Source organism: Hydra viridissima, unplaced genomic scaffold (assembly GCF_058129835.1).
Source record: "Hydra viridissima isolate aposymbiotic clone 2 unplaced genomic scaffold, HvirCarnegie_v1 scaffold_10, whole genome shotgun sequence".
Lineage (NCBI taxonomy): Eukaryota > Metazoa > Cnidaria > Hydrozoa > Anthoathecata > Hydridae > Hydra > Hydra viridissima.
The window spans coordinates 14,101,131-14,114,529 of NW_028324309.1; the positions used below are offsets into that span (position 1 = coordinate 14,101,131).

Here is a 13,399-nt window from a genome sequence, read left to right on the forward strand (position 1 = left end):
ATCAGGTAAGCAAATCAGCGAAACAAATCGATAAAAAGATACAGTCTATCAAATCACTTGTATCAAAAACAGTATATAAGCAACCCTTGCCAAAGCCAAAACCATTTACAGTAAAGTTTAAAATGACTGAGCATTCAGCGGAGAGTTCTGTGAGACAATTTTCTTATAGACCTTCTTCTCGATATAACGACATTGCATCCTTTTTTAATTTGGTGAGAGAGTCTGCTATTCAAACCATGGAAGGGGAGAGAAACACCAGAGTAAGAATTATTTTAACGTGCGAAATGAAATCTGTAAGCATGATGACTGGTGAAGAAGTGACTCGGGAAGCAAGCTTTTCATCAAGATCGGAGATTATTCTAGCAGCTACAAATGTAAGAGAGCTCATGGGTGAGATGGAAGAGAAAGTTTTGGAAAGTAGTGTTAAATACAATGCTTTAGGATCTAATAGTATCCTGTCTAAGATTTTAAGGATGGATATTAACTTTACTGATTACGAGCCTCTCAGCGGTTCTTCCTATATGGAGCTGTCTAAAGAGCTGAAAGACAAAAAGGCGATCATCAACATGGAAAACGAGGACAATGAATGCTTTAAATGGTCAGTCACTCGAGCGTTGAATCTGAAAAATACGCATAACGAAAGAATTGACAATGATCTTATTTTAAAATCAGAAGAGCTGAATTGGGATGGAATGGAGTTTCCTGTCAAGCTTAATAAAATCAACAAGTTTGAAAAGAATAATCCAACTATTAGCATCAACGTCTTTGGGTATGAAAGTAAAAAACCTTACCCTTTGCGAATATCTAACTTTGTAGATCGAAAGCACTGCATTGATTTGTTGTTTATTTCAAACGAAGACACTGACCATTATTGCGTGATTAAAAGTTTGAGTCGGTTATTGTCTACACAAACATCAAAAGGTAAAAGAAAACAACATTATTGCAGAAATTGCTTGCAAGGCTATGACCAGGAAGAAAAGCTTCAACAGCATCAACCTTATTGTTATGACAACGATGCAGTAAGAATCGAGCTTCCTAAAGAAGGAACAACCGTTCAGTTTAAAAACTATCAAAAGGGTATGAAAGTTCCATACGTCGTATACGCAGACTTTGAAAGTTTCATCAAACCCATCGAGGACAACACTGAATATAATAATAAAGAGTCATACACCAAACAATATCAAAAGCATGTACCAAGCTCCTTCTGCTATTACATCAAATGCTTTGACGATAGCCTTTACAAAGGAGAACCAGTCAAGTACACAGCAGAAAGCGATGATGACGATGTGGCTCAAAAGTTTATAACCATGCTTGAATCAGATCTTATAAAGATTTTCGATAAGATTGATTTAATAAAAAAGAAAGTGGTTACTGATAAGGACGAAAAGAATTTTAAAGATGCAACCGAGTGTCATATTTGCGAAAAAGACCTTAACGATGATAAAGTGTGGGATCACTGTCATTTGACTGGAAAGTATCGTGGTGCTGCTCATAACAAATGCAACTTGAATTATAAACTTCCAAAATTCATACCCATCATTTTACATAATTTGTCCGGCTATGACAGTCATTTGTTCATCAAGAAATTAGGTGGAAAGCTCAATTGCATACCCAACAATGAAGAAAAATACATCAGCTTCTCTAAACAAATCAAAGTGAGAGAATTTACTGATAAGAAAGGTAAACTAAAGGAAATATGGAAAGAGCTAAGGTTTATTGATAGCTTCAGATTCATGGCTGGTAGTTTAGAAAGTTTGGCTAAAAATCTCACCGATGATCAATGCAAAAACGTTGCTCAATATTATCCTGAAAAGGAAAAGTTTGATTTATTAAGAAAAAAAGGCATTTACCCTTATGACTGGGTGAACTCGATTGAAAAGTTCTCTGAAACGCAATTACCTCCTATTGAAGCCTTTTATTCCAAACTGAATGATGAGGGAATAAGCTCTGAAGACTATGCACATGCTCAAAACGTTTGGAAGGTATTTGATTGTAAAATGTTTAAAGATTACCAAGAACTGTACAACATGTCTGACGTCTTAATACTTGCTGATATCTTTGAAAATTTCAGAGACGTGTGTTCTACCCATTACAAGCTTGACCCTGCTTGGTATTACACCTCACCCGGTTTAGGTTGGGACGGCATGTTAAAACTAACTGGAATTCAGTTAGAGCTTCTGTCTGATATTGATATGCTCAATATGATAGAAAAAGGGATACGTGGCGGAATTTGCATGATCAGCAAACGACATGGAACTGCAAACAACAAATACATGAGTGATTATGATCCTTCACAACCTTCGAAATTCATTCAGTATTTAGACGCCAATAATCTTTATGGATGGGCCATGAGCAAACCTCTTCCTGTTAGAGGATTTAGATGGATGACTGAAGAGGAACTTTTAAATTGGAAATCCATGCCTTGTATTCTCGAAGTCGATTGAACCTATCCCGAAAGCCTACACGATTTACACAACGACTATCCTTTAGCTCCTGAAAGATTAACCATTGGAAAAGTACCCAAGCTCGTTCCCAATTTAAACAACAAGGAAAAATACGTCATTTATCATGAAAACCTAAAACTCTATGAACGACTTGGATTGATCGTTACCAAAATTCATCGAGGTATTACCTTTGAAGAAGAACCCTTCATGAAACAATACATTGACCTCAACACCACATTAAGAGCAAAAGCTAAAAACGAATTTGAAAAAGAATTCTTTAAACTCATGAATAACTCTGTCTTTGGAAAAACCATGGAGAATATTCGAAAGCATGTTGATATTAAACTGGTTACCACAAGAAAAGAAGTCTTAAAATTGTCAAGAAAGCCTAATTATGATAGAAATACCATTTTTGATGAAAACCTTACTGCAGTTCACATGAAAAGAACAAAACTCTTTTACAACAAACCTGTTTACTTAGGACTGAGCGTTCTAGACATAAGCAAAATTCTCATGTTTGAGCATCATTACGACTATATCAAACCTAAATACGGAGATCGTGCGAAATTACTCATGACTGATACTGACTCGCTCATCTATGAAATCGAAACGGATGATTTTTACAAAGACATTGCTAACGATATTGAAGCTAAATTTGACACGAGCGAATTTCCAAAAGATCATCCTGCTGTTCAAAACTTTGCATTTGACGCTGGGTTTAAAAATAAAAAGGTTATAGGTAAGTTCAAAGATGAAACTGCAGGTAAGCAAATTAAAGAGTTTGTTGGACTTCGTCCTAAACTCTACTCATACAAAACCTATGAAAAAGAAGAGAAAAAATGCAAAGGCGTTAAAAAGAAAGTCGTTCAAAAACACATCACTCATCAAGACTACTACGACTGCTTAATGAACAAGACAGAAAAGCATACAGCCATGAACGTTATCCGATCACATCAGCATAACATTTACACCGAAGAAATCAACAAAGTCGCACTCAGCGCTGACGACGACAAGAGGATACGAATGAATGATGGCACTCACAGAACATTTGCTATTGGACACTACAAACTAAAACCGTGCTTTACATTTATCGACTATGATCAACTCTTCGGACATGATGATTAAATATAAACTCAGAACACGATGTCATACTGAAAACCTTAACTATAGCAAATCACTATATTATAAAAATACTGATGCGGTATTTCTATAAATCACAATGCACAATTCATGATTGCAGAAAATTAAAAAAAACACGACGCCATCTTGAATTCCTTAAGTATGGAAAAGTATCAATGTCCCAGAATCCGCAAGTCCTAGTAGTCAAGGTATTTGATTAAATTGGGATGGTAATCTATAAAAAGAGTAAATTAACTGTAAAAACCGATATGGATTTTCGCAAATTCCCTCCGCAATCAAACATTCCATCGCAAACTAATTGGAAATTAATTTCCGAATGACGAAAAACTAGTAAAGCTGTAAAAGCTGTAATTTGATTAAAGTTTTTATATTTAGTTCCTGCAAACCTACTAGGGATATCACATTTACTTACTTTGATGTTAAAAAGTTACTTTTAAACAAATATTATTTTACATAACTTAGATTAAATGATAAAATATATTTACATTTAAAAGTAATTCATTTTTTAAAAAGTAGCATAGTAAAATAATATATTACATGTAAAAAATATTTACATAAAGTTAATTTTAAAAATGCGTAACTTTTACTTGTTAAAGTAATTCATTACTACTAGTAAAAGTAATTAACATAAAAAATGTTATTTACTTTTTCTTTATCTATGTAAATCAATTCAAAAGTAAGTCATGTGAAAGTAATTTACTTTAAAAAGTAATTTAGATTTTACCTAGGGCAAAGTGACCTAATAATGGCCGGGTCTTATTAAGAGCCAAATTTGGGTCAGCTTTTGTTACATTTATTTACTTGGCGGGACATTTACCTAGTTGATTAATATTATTTCGTGTTTCTTTGATATATCTATGTTTTATTTGAGCTTTTGTAAATTTTTCTATTAGTCTTGATTTTGTAGAAATCTTATTTTTGTCAAGGTTAGTAGAAGTAAATATTTTATACCGGCGGTACTCATTTTTGTTTTTTTCAAGCAACTTTGAGACGCATTTAACGAAGTATTCCTTCGTGTACGGCTTTATGATATATTTTGATCTGTTTTGTTAGTTTATTATGTTTATGTAAACTGTTTTATTTGTCAACACACGAAAGGAAGAAGCATAAATGTAGCCCAAGCTCAAAGATCTCAAATAGTCTCATTAATAGCCACTCGTTTGACCAAATAAGAGCCGTGGCTCTTGTATGGTACTAACGTGGCTAATATTAGGATCTTAGTGAAATTTATACTGTATAAACACTATAAAGTAAAATTGATTTCCAATTTATTTCAAATGCATCAGCTATTTATATAAACATAAGATATAGGCAAGTGCTGATGTAACATTAATTTAGTATATAGCTAGTAAATATATAAAATAGTAACTTATCTATACAATACATGTATATACTTTATATACTTTATATATATATATATATATATATATATATATATATATATATATATATATATATATATATATATAATCATATAATCATTTTTAAGTCTTATACTATATTTTAAAGCTTGTATGTTATTTCTTTAAGTTGATTTTAATCATGGAAAGCACAAAAAGGAACAAGAAAATAAAAAATAAAACTGCCTCTAGTTTTAACTCAAAGTTTACCCAGAAAGTGACAAAGATTAAGAGATTTCAGTGGTCTAGTGTTGATATGAAAAATGCAATTACAGCTGTTGAAAATAGTTTAATGTCACAACGAGAAGCTGCATTACAATTCAATGTTCCCCGGTCAACTCTTGGTAAATATTTTAGAGGAGATTCAGTTCTTGGTGTTAGACCTGGACCTAGTCCAATATTATCTAGCAATTTAGAGAACAAGTTAGTTGAATATGCAGCAACAAGGGCTACACTTGGATTTGGATTTGGAAAAAGACAATTTAAAAAATATGCTTCTGATTTAGCCATGAAACACAATTTAAAGTTTAAACATTCAACTCCTTCAGAAAAATGGTGGCGCTCATTCAATAAGCGACATAAAAATTTAGTTTTGCGAAAGCCTGAAGGTACTTCATCAGTTCGCCATCAATGCATGTCTGTTCCAAAAGTAGCAAAATATTTCTATTCACTTCATGAAGTTTTGCAGGAGACTCATGCACTTTTAAAGCCATCTTTGATTTGGAATATGGATGAGTCCGGGTTACAGATGGACTTTAAACCTCCAAAAATAGTTGCAAAAAGAGGTACAAAACACCTTCAATCTCGTACTACAGGAAAACGTGAAACCATAACCATTATTGCTGCTATAAATGCTGCAGGTGATTTAGTGCCTCCACATTTAATAGCAAAAGGTAAAACGATTAGGTCTCTTCAATCTTTTAATACTACAGATGCACCTTCAGGCTCAAATTGGAGTTTTAGTGAGACAGGTTGGACAAAGCAAGGGATTGCTTATCTTTGGTTCACCAATACTTTCTTGCCTAACATAGGCAGAGATAGGCCACAAGTTCTCATAGTTGATGGTCACGATTCTCATAACTCAGTTGAATTATTGTCTGTTGCAATTGAAAATAATATTCATATTGTGGAAATGCCAGCACATTGTTCGCATTGGCTCCAGCCTCTAGATCGAACAGTATTTGGTCCTCTTAAAACATATTACAATCAAATCTGTCATGAATTGATAAATGAATATCCTGGAGTTACTGTTGACAAGCCTAATTTTTGTGGTCTTTTCAAGAAAGCCTGGGATCAAGCCCTCACAGCTGATAACATTATTTCAGGGTTTCAATCGTGTGGCATATATCCATACAATCCATCTGCTATTCCAAGCACAGCTTACTTGCCTAATTCTGTCTATTCCATACAACAACTGCTTGATGAAAATGATCTGCTTGAATCAAGTTTGCAACCTATCAAAACTGACACTAGAATAACAACATTAGAAAGTTTAATAGAAGTGGGAGTTGATTTTGAAATAGAATCAAGCGCAAACAAATCTGAAAATACGTCTGAATATAAAAAAACATATAACACTGATTTGGTAAACCTTTACAATAATACTGCTTCTTTGGTTTGGGATACTTATTTAACACATGAGCAGTTTACAACTTTCAACTTCTGTATCCAGAATTGTTATGACATTCCAGATCCTTTGTATAAAGTATATAAAGAATTCAAACTGAAAAAGAGTTCATGCATAAAGGATGTTTTTGACATAGATATTCCAGTGTCAAATGAAAACACAGATCTTCCTATTCCAATTCTAAACGAAACCATTGTTCAGTCAAATTCTATGCCAAATGAAATCACAGGCCAGCCTTGTTATTTGACCAATGAAACCCCCTTTCATTATAATCAGATGCCAAATGAAGCTATTGTTCAGCCTATTCTGACACCAATTCAGTCTTGTACAAAGGGTTCTGCTAATGATAGTGACAATGATATTTTGCCTTATCCAAAGATATATACTATCAAGTCAAAAGAAAATCGAAGAAAGGTTCAAAAATATTTTGTATTAACTTCACAAGAAGCTATGCAATCGAAATTGAATAATGAGGAAAAGAAAAAAAATCAAGTCAAAGCAACTGAAGAAAAAAGATTAAAAAAGAAAAAAGAAAAAGAGCAACAGAAGAAAGAGACACAAAAATTATCTAAAAAAGCTAATTTAGTTCAAGAGATTAATAGCAATTAAAAAATTTCTCAACTGATTTTTTTTATTTCCTATTTGATACACTAGCTAAATTTGAATAACAAATAAACACTCCGTTAAAGTACTGCTATAAACCAAGAAAAAAATATTTTTTAGCAAAACAGAGTATATTTTACTATACTCTTTTTACTAAAAAATTTTTTTCTTAGTATCTAGTAGTTCCTAGTTCATTATTAGGCTATAATCATCTGATAAAATAATACTTTTTGATATATAAGCATTCTTAGATATGTCAGTTATAGGTTATGTAGGTGGCTCATAATAGGTACCATTTCTCAATTTGCTGGCTACTATTTGGTCTACCCGGCCATTAATTGGTAAGAAATTGAAATCTCTGTTTAAATACATTTTTCTCTGAATGAAGCATATTTTAGTACTAACTAGGACTTTTTTTAGGTAAAGCCGTTTGTCACCAATGTAACAGTGAAAAAATAAAAGCTCCGTTAGATTAAGGCATTCTTCACGGCTATCAATAAGAAATTTATGGCCATTAATTGGGCACTTTGCCCTATACCAATACTTTACATCGAAATGTAATTTACTTTTTACATGTAAAAGTAAATTTTTTTTGAAAGTAATCTTACGTAATTATAATTAGTCGATGAAACAAAAATAAAAAAGCAATAAAATAATTTTTTAAAAATTAAACAGTAAAAACGGTATCAGGAAAAAAGCTGATACAATAATAAAATGATACTATACTTTTATATACTTTGATACTAAAGCGTATCAAAGTATAAAAAAAAACTATTTCGGAATTTTTTGGGTAATTTTTTCCTGATGCCGTTTGAATTCCATACGTTCTGGACATTTTCGAAAAGATAATTCTTCCAGCCTAAGAGTAGTAAAACGTTCCCATGCTCGGCCATGAGTTGAATTTTTTTTTTAAACGGGTTGGCTCTAAGAATGGCTTTCATAGTAAATAAGATACTGTTCCTGCGCTAGGAATGGTTTTAATTGCCAATATGAGCATGGTCCGGAGTCTATTATTGATGTATTTAAGGTGTGCAGGAAAGAAATATTTAGATTGATAAATAAAGAAATCAGCATGGTTGTAACTCCGTTGGGGAAAGTTCTAGAACATTTAATGACGTTGTGGATTTAATAGTTTTAAAAGTTTTTACCAGTGGAAACCAAAGAATTGTAAATATGTGTTTGCAGTTATTTATGACGGTTTTTGAAGGATATTTTAGGAAAAGTAAATAGTATAAATGAAGGAGAAAATTTGTAAAAGAGAGTTTTATTTAGGACAGAGAAGATTATTTATTGATTTGTTGGTTGCGAGAAAAAACTACAACGGTTGTTCAACTCATTTGGGATTACTTCACCATTGATGAGGATTCTATTGAATGGATTAACACAAGGAGTGGAAAGAGGAAGAATTATGATGCCAAATGTTTTCTGTATCCAGGCATCAGAAAAATCACTCAAATGTACCCATGGAAGCACGGTAAATCTACAGTTAACCGGCCTAAGATAATTTTAAATTTTTACTTTTTAAATTTTTGTTGTTCCGACAGACGTCTTGTTCAGATGTCTTACGGTGGTCTAAGCGAGTTAACACTTTCGCTGCCAACTACGAGAATACTCGTAGTAAGTTGGCGTCATTTATTTGCCAACTACGAGAATACTCGTAGTTATACTAACTTATTTCAAATAATATTTATGCATGACTGGCTTTGTCTGCTCTTTTTTTTTCTTAGCTTCACATTTGGTTTCAGAAAATATTACATTCAAGTTTTTATTTTAAAAATCCAGGGAACCTAATTTAAATGCGGATAAATACAGAAATAGCTTTAAACAGATAAAAATAAAACATTGATATTTATTTTATTTTACTTTATGAAAATTTAAGTGTAAACCTATTCTGCTGAATGATACGTTCTGAAACATTCGCCGATACATAACGGAGGTCTATTTTCACATACAGCACATTCATATCGTGTTTCTTTACGTTTTATTTTAGAGCAGACTCAACATGGTTTGGTTGGGAATTTTTTCTTTTCATTCGTTGGTATTGAAGGCAAGTAGTGGAAAATTTTATTGGTAATTCGAGGCACAATTTCATTCAAAAGTTCACCCAATAAATCAGTAACAACTAATTCTCTAAACTTAAGCAAGGAAATTGTTTGATCAACTCCATAATTGCTGTTTAGACAGTAAACATTAAACAAAAAAGTTTCAAAGAGATGAAGTGCTACTTTTTTATACCATCTGATTGTCTTTCTTAGGCAATCATAATATGATACCATTTGTTCCGACCTATCTACTCCTAACATATATTGATTGTAATCTTTAAAAACGTTGGGTTTCATTTTCTTCTCTCCTCTTCTGTTTGTGACTTCAATCATTTGCAACGATTGCAATGCTAATCATTAGCACGCCTCTTTTGTCTTACCATTTAGCAACCACTAAACCCTCTCTGCTTCTGCTTATAACGTCTCCCTGTTTCAGTTTTGCTTTTGTACACTCTTTTGGATTTGACTTTCTGTCAGTTCTTAAAATACCACAAATATATGTTTTTTGATTTATCATGTGCTTTGCTAATTCAAAGGAACTGTAAAAGCTATCGGTGTATAGGTGATAACCTTTTTCCCAGATATTTTTCCATTAAATCTAAAACAATAGGTCCCGTTTGACCCAACAAATGTTTATCGAGAGTTGTCTTGCCAGAGTAGATTTTTACTTTTAGTACAATACCATCTGATTCGCAAAGCTCATAGAACTTGATACCATACTTATGTCTTTTATTTTTCACATACTGCCTCAATACAAGACGTCCCTTCCAAAGCATCATTGACTCATCGATTGATATATTTTTATTAGAACAGTAGATGTTATCCATTGCATTATTTAAGTGATCGAGAAGTCCAATAATTTTACACAAGCGTCCACTACCCGAATCTTCATTGTTAATAAAATGGCAAAACCGTAATATAAGTTGGAGTTTATTTTGTGACATTCAAGAAATTAAGGGAAATCTGTAGAGACTGTTCTTAGACCAATAGTTTTCTTAAGATGGCATTTTGACACACCCCATATGAAGAAGAACTCCAAGGAACTGCCGCATATCTTCTAAATTTATTGGTTTCCAATCTTTAAAACGTGAGCTTCTTCTGAGGGAACGCTGCTTATTTATTTCTTGCGTTGCGTAGCGATTAGTTTTAACTACCATAGTATTTATAAGCTCTTCTGTAACAAATAGTCTAAAGAAATCTAATGGTTTCTTGCTCTCCATGTATATCTTCAAACCAGGATTGGCAGTAAATTGAATTTGTTTTACAATATTCGGCTCATCTTTCCATTGGTTTGAATTTCTAGATGGACCACCCGTTGTTCTAGCTCTTTTCGGCGGCATTAAAAAATCTTCTGCAGTGGCTGCTAAATGAACTTCTGTGTACTGATTGTCATCACTTTCTTCAGTGTTATTATATCAGAACCTGATTCTGATGCAGTCAAGCTCGAAGAAGTAGTAGTATAGGCGAAAAACGAATCCGAATCTTTAGTATTATCATCTTCACTATCCTCACAATCTTCCATTATCATATGTGCTGATCCAATTGTGGAATATCTGTGTTGAGCTAATAGGAGATAGATAAATTTTTAAGTTATCTATTTACAAAAAAGAAATTACTCATCTATAAAACACATTAACTAGTATACTGAGTAAAAAATTCGAAGTGCACACTAAAATGTTTTTTAATGTATTAAAAAACATCTTATTGTGTACTTCAAATTTTTTTTCACATTTTCAATAACATACAGTATAATGTAGTTATCAAACATATTTTATCTTCTAGTCTAAAAAACACAACGATTTAGAATTAAGAAGACAAAATATAAATTACCTTTTTTACTCATGATAACTGCCAATGTGCATGTGCAAAAAAATTGAAACACTATAATGATAATTAATCAAATAAGGTACATTACTACATCTTTTCAAGATGTAAGTGAGAACTTGAAAGTTGTAGTTAAGAAACGTAAGATATAATTGAGAAATACAACACGTAATTTAGAAGTCGCATTAAGTAATTTAGAACATGGAAGATGCAATTCAGAAACGTAAGATGTAGTTTAGAAGATGAAAGTTGTAATTAAGAAACGTAAGGTGTAATTTAGAAGATGAAAGTTGTTATTGAGAAAATATAATATATATTTCAAATTACAAATTGCATTACGGTGTTACGAGTACTTCGGCACTGGAGAAAAAAATTCCTTCTCCATTGCCAAGCTACGAAAATACTCTTAGTGCTTTTTTTTGTCAGTTATACTCAGAATAAAAGATAATATAGAATTATTTCAGATTAATAATATTTTTTTTATTGAAATGTTGATATCTAGCCTTGGCAATGAGAGTGAAACCACGTAAAACAGCCTCGGCAAAAATTAACCATTGTAAACATTATGGCTCGGCAAAGAAATAACGCATGGCTTAAAATAGCTCGGCAGCGAACGTGTTAAAGATAAATTAGATACGTCTTAAAGTCGTCTCATGTTGGGTGGGTTGACCATGACGAGTAAACATAATACTAAGAAACAAGGAATCAAAATACCTGAAAAACTTCTCTACCGCTTCATTCGGTTTTGAACACTCCCAAAATGATTTCGGTTTTTTCTCCACAAGAGTGAGTAATATGCATTTGAGAGCGTAACTCGGTATTTCCTTTCCTTTGCGTGGCGCTTGTTGACTGCTTTTAATGCAAGAAAAGCAGAGCGAGCGCTTGATGGAATATTGTCAGACAAAATAACTTCCGCTTGAGAAAATGAATATCGCCACTCTAACGAAGTGCTTTGACCGTAAGTGGTGCATTCTGGTTGTTCTGAAAAACAAAAGCATGTTCATTTTTAAACTGAATGTTGGCTCATGTGTGGTATATAAGGTCAGTCATCTGCAGTTGAGTTTTATTCAAGAACGCAGGCGTTTAACGCTTTTACCTGTAAACAGTTTGACAAGAGCAGTGGTTGAAGGTTTTGGTGCCACGTTGACTGCTTCTATGCTTGGCTAATTCTTCCTTCTTTCAGCCTAAAAAAAACCTGATTTTCAAAAGCTTTTAGTAAAAGAGCTAAAAGAAAAATAGTAAAAATGAAAAGCCTGATAATTTAGATTTTACATTTTACAAAACCCACCTTTGGCCGCCTCGGGCCAGAATCTGCAATGAAGGACAAGAGTGAAGTCTGCATCAAACAGCTTTTGCCATTCATCGCCTGAACAAACTGCACCTTGTTTTACAATTTTAACCCCAATATTTAACCTTAAATCTTGAGGTTAAAATTGTAAAACAAGGTGCAATAGAAGTTGAAAGGTGTTAAGAACAAAAAACTTACAGAGCTTAAGATATGTTGACCATTTTTTAGGTTTGAAGCAACTTTCAAGCGAAATAAGGGATTTAGATTATGCAAGAATGTTGACAACACCCGAAAGTTGATAGAGTTTTTCTTTATCAAAAATGTAAAAATCTGGGTTTTGTATGGAGATAATAAAGCGTGTGTAAAATAGAATACAAAGAAACAACTAGCGCACGGTCAAATATCAGATCAGAAACTATAAAGCTTCGGTCATTTTCACCCAATACTATTTTGCACAGCCTAACTATAATGTGATTAGCATATATTAAATGACGAGGAAGCAACATGTATTTTTAAGTTTCAGTTAAAACGAAAAATCCAGGTTAAAGACATAATAACAGATCATACCTACACTCACACCATCAGGAATGAGCATTATATCATAGCCACTTGCAAAGATTGATGTTGATGGAAGAATTTTTCCGAACCCTTCTCTCAAACTCCCAGACATAAGGTAAGAGAAGAAGAAATTCGGCATCTTGTTGCTTAATATTTTCATAATTGCCACCAAGAAAGGATGATTGATAACAACCTCGGTAATCTCCTATAAAAGTTGCATGTTACTTTGTAATGTAAGGTGGGTGAATTAACCCAGACAGCCTCCCGTTAGAGGCCCAATACTGGCCCAGTTCCGCTTGCCACAGCGGCGCGATGCCGGCAATTGATCACGGCCCAATGTCAAAACGGCCAATGGCCCAGCATCGCTAGCCAGCACTGGCCCGGGATCATTTTCCAGCATTCGTCCGTGATCGTATGCCAGCACTGACCCGTTACTTTTAACCAATATACATTCACTAACGCATTATTATTAG

At 33.2% G+C, this 13,399-nt stretch overlaps 5 protein-coding genes across 6 annotated transcripts in view; all 5 read left to right on the forward strand.

The window, feature by feature from the left end:
* Nucleotides 1–13,399, forward strand: part of LOC145181174 (procollagen galactosyltransferase 1-like) — a 381,403-nt gene that overhangs the window by 48,272 nt on the left and 319,732 nt on the right. The gene's annotated exons all lie outside the window — the stretch shown is intronic.
* Nucleotides 1–13,399, forward strand: part of LOC145181173 (glycogen [starch] synthase, muscle-like) — a 361,885-nt gene that overhangs the window by 48,272 nt on the left and 300,214 nt on the right. The gene's annotated exons all lie outside the window — the stretch shown is intronic.
* The window catches only part of LOC145181181 (non-structural maintenance of chromosomes element 4 homolog A-like), a 227,620-nt gene that overhangs the window by 48,272 nt on the left and 165,949 nt on the right, over nt 1–13,399 (forward strand). The gene's annotated exons all lie outside the window — the stretch shown is intronic.
* The window catches only part of LOC145181172 (protein zer-1 homolog), a 207,822-nt gene that overhangs the window by 48,272 nt on the left and 146,151 nt on the right, over nt 1–13,399 (forward strand). The gene's annotated exons all lie outside the window — the stretch shown is intronic.
* Nucleotides 5,087–7,316, forward strand: LOC149883241 (uncharacterized). Its single transcript, XM_090101240.1, has one exon. The coding sequence runs from the start codon at nt 5,127–5,129 to the stop codon at nt 7,218–7,220; it is 2,094 nt and encodes a 697-aa protein (XP_089957366.1). The 5' UTR covers nt 5,087–5,126; the 3' UTR covers nt 7,221–7,316.

Coding starts and splice junctions, on each gene's coding strand:
- LOC149883241 (XM_090101240.1), top strand. CDS start 5,127: ATGGAAAGCACAAAAAGGAACAAGAAAATAAAAAATAAAACTGCCTCT.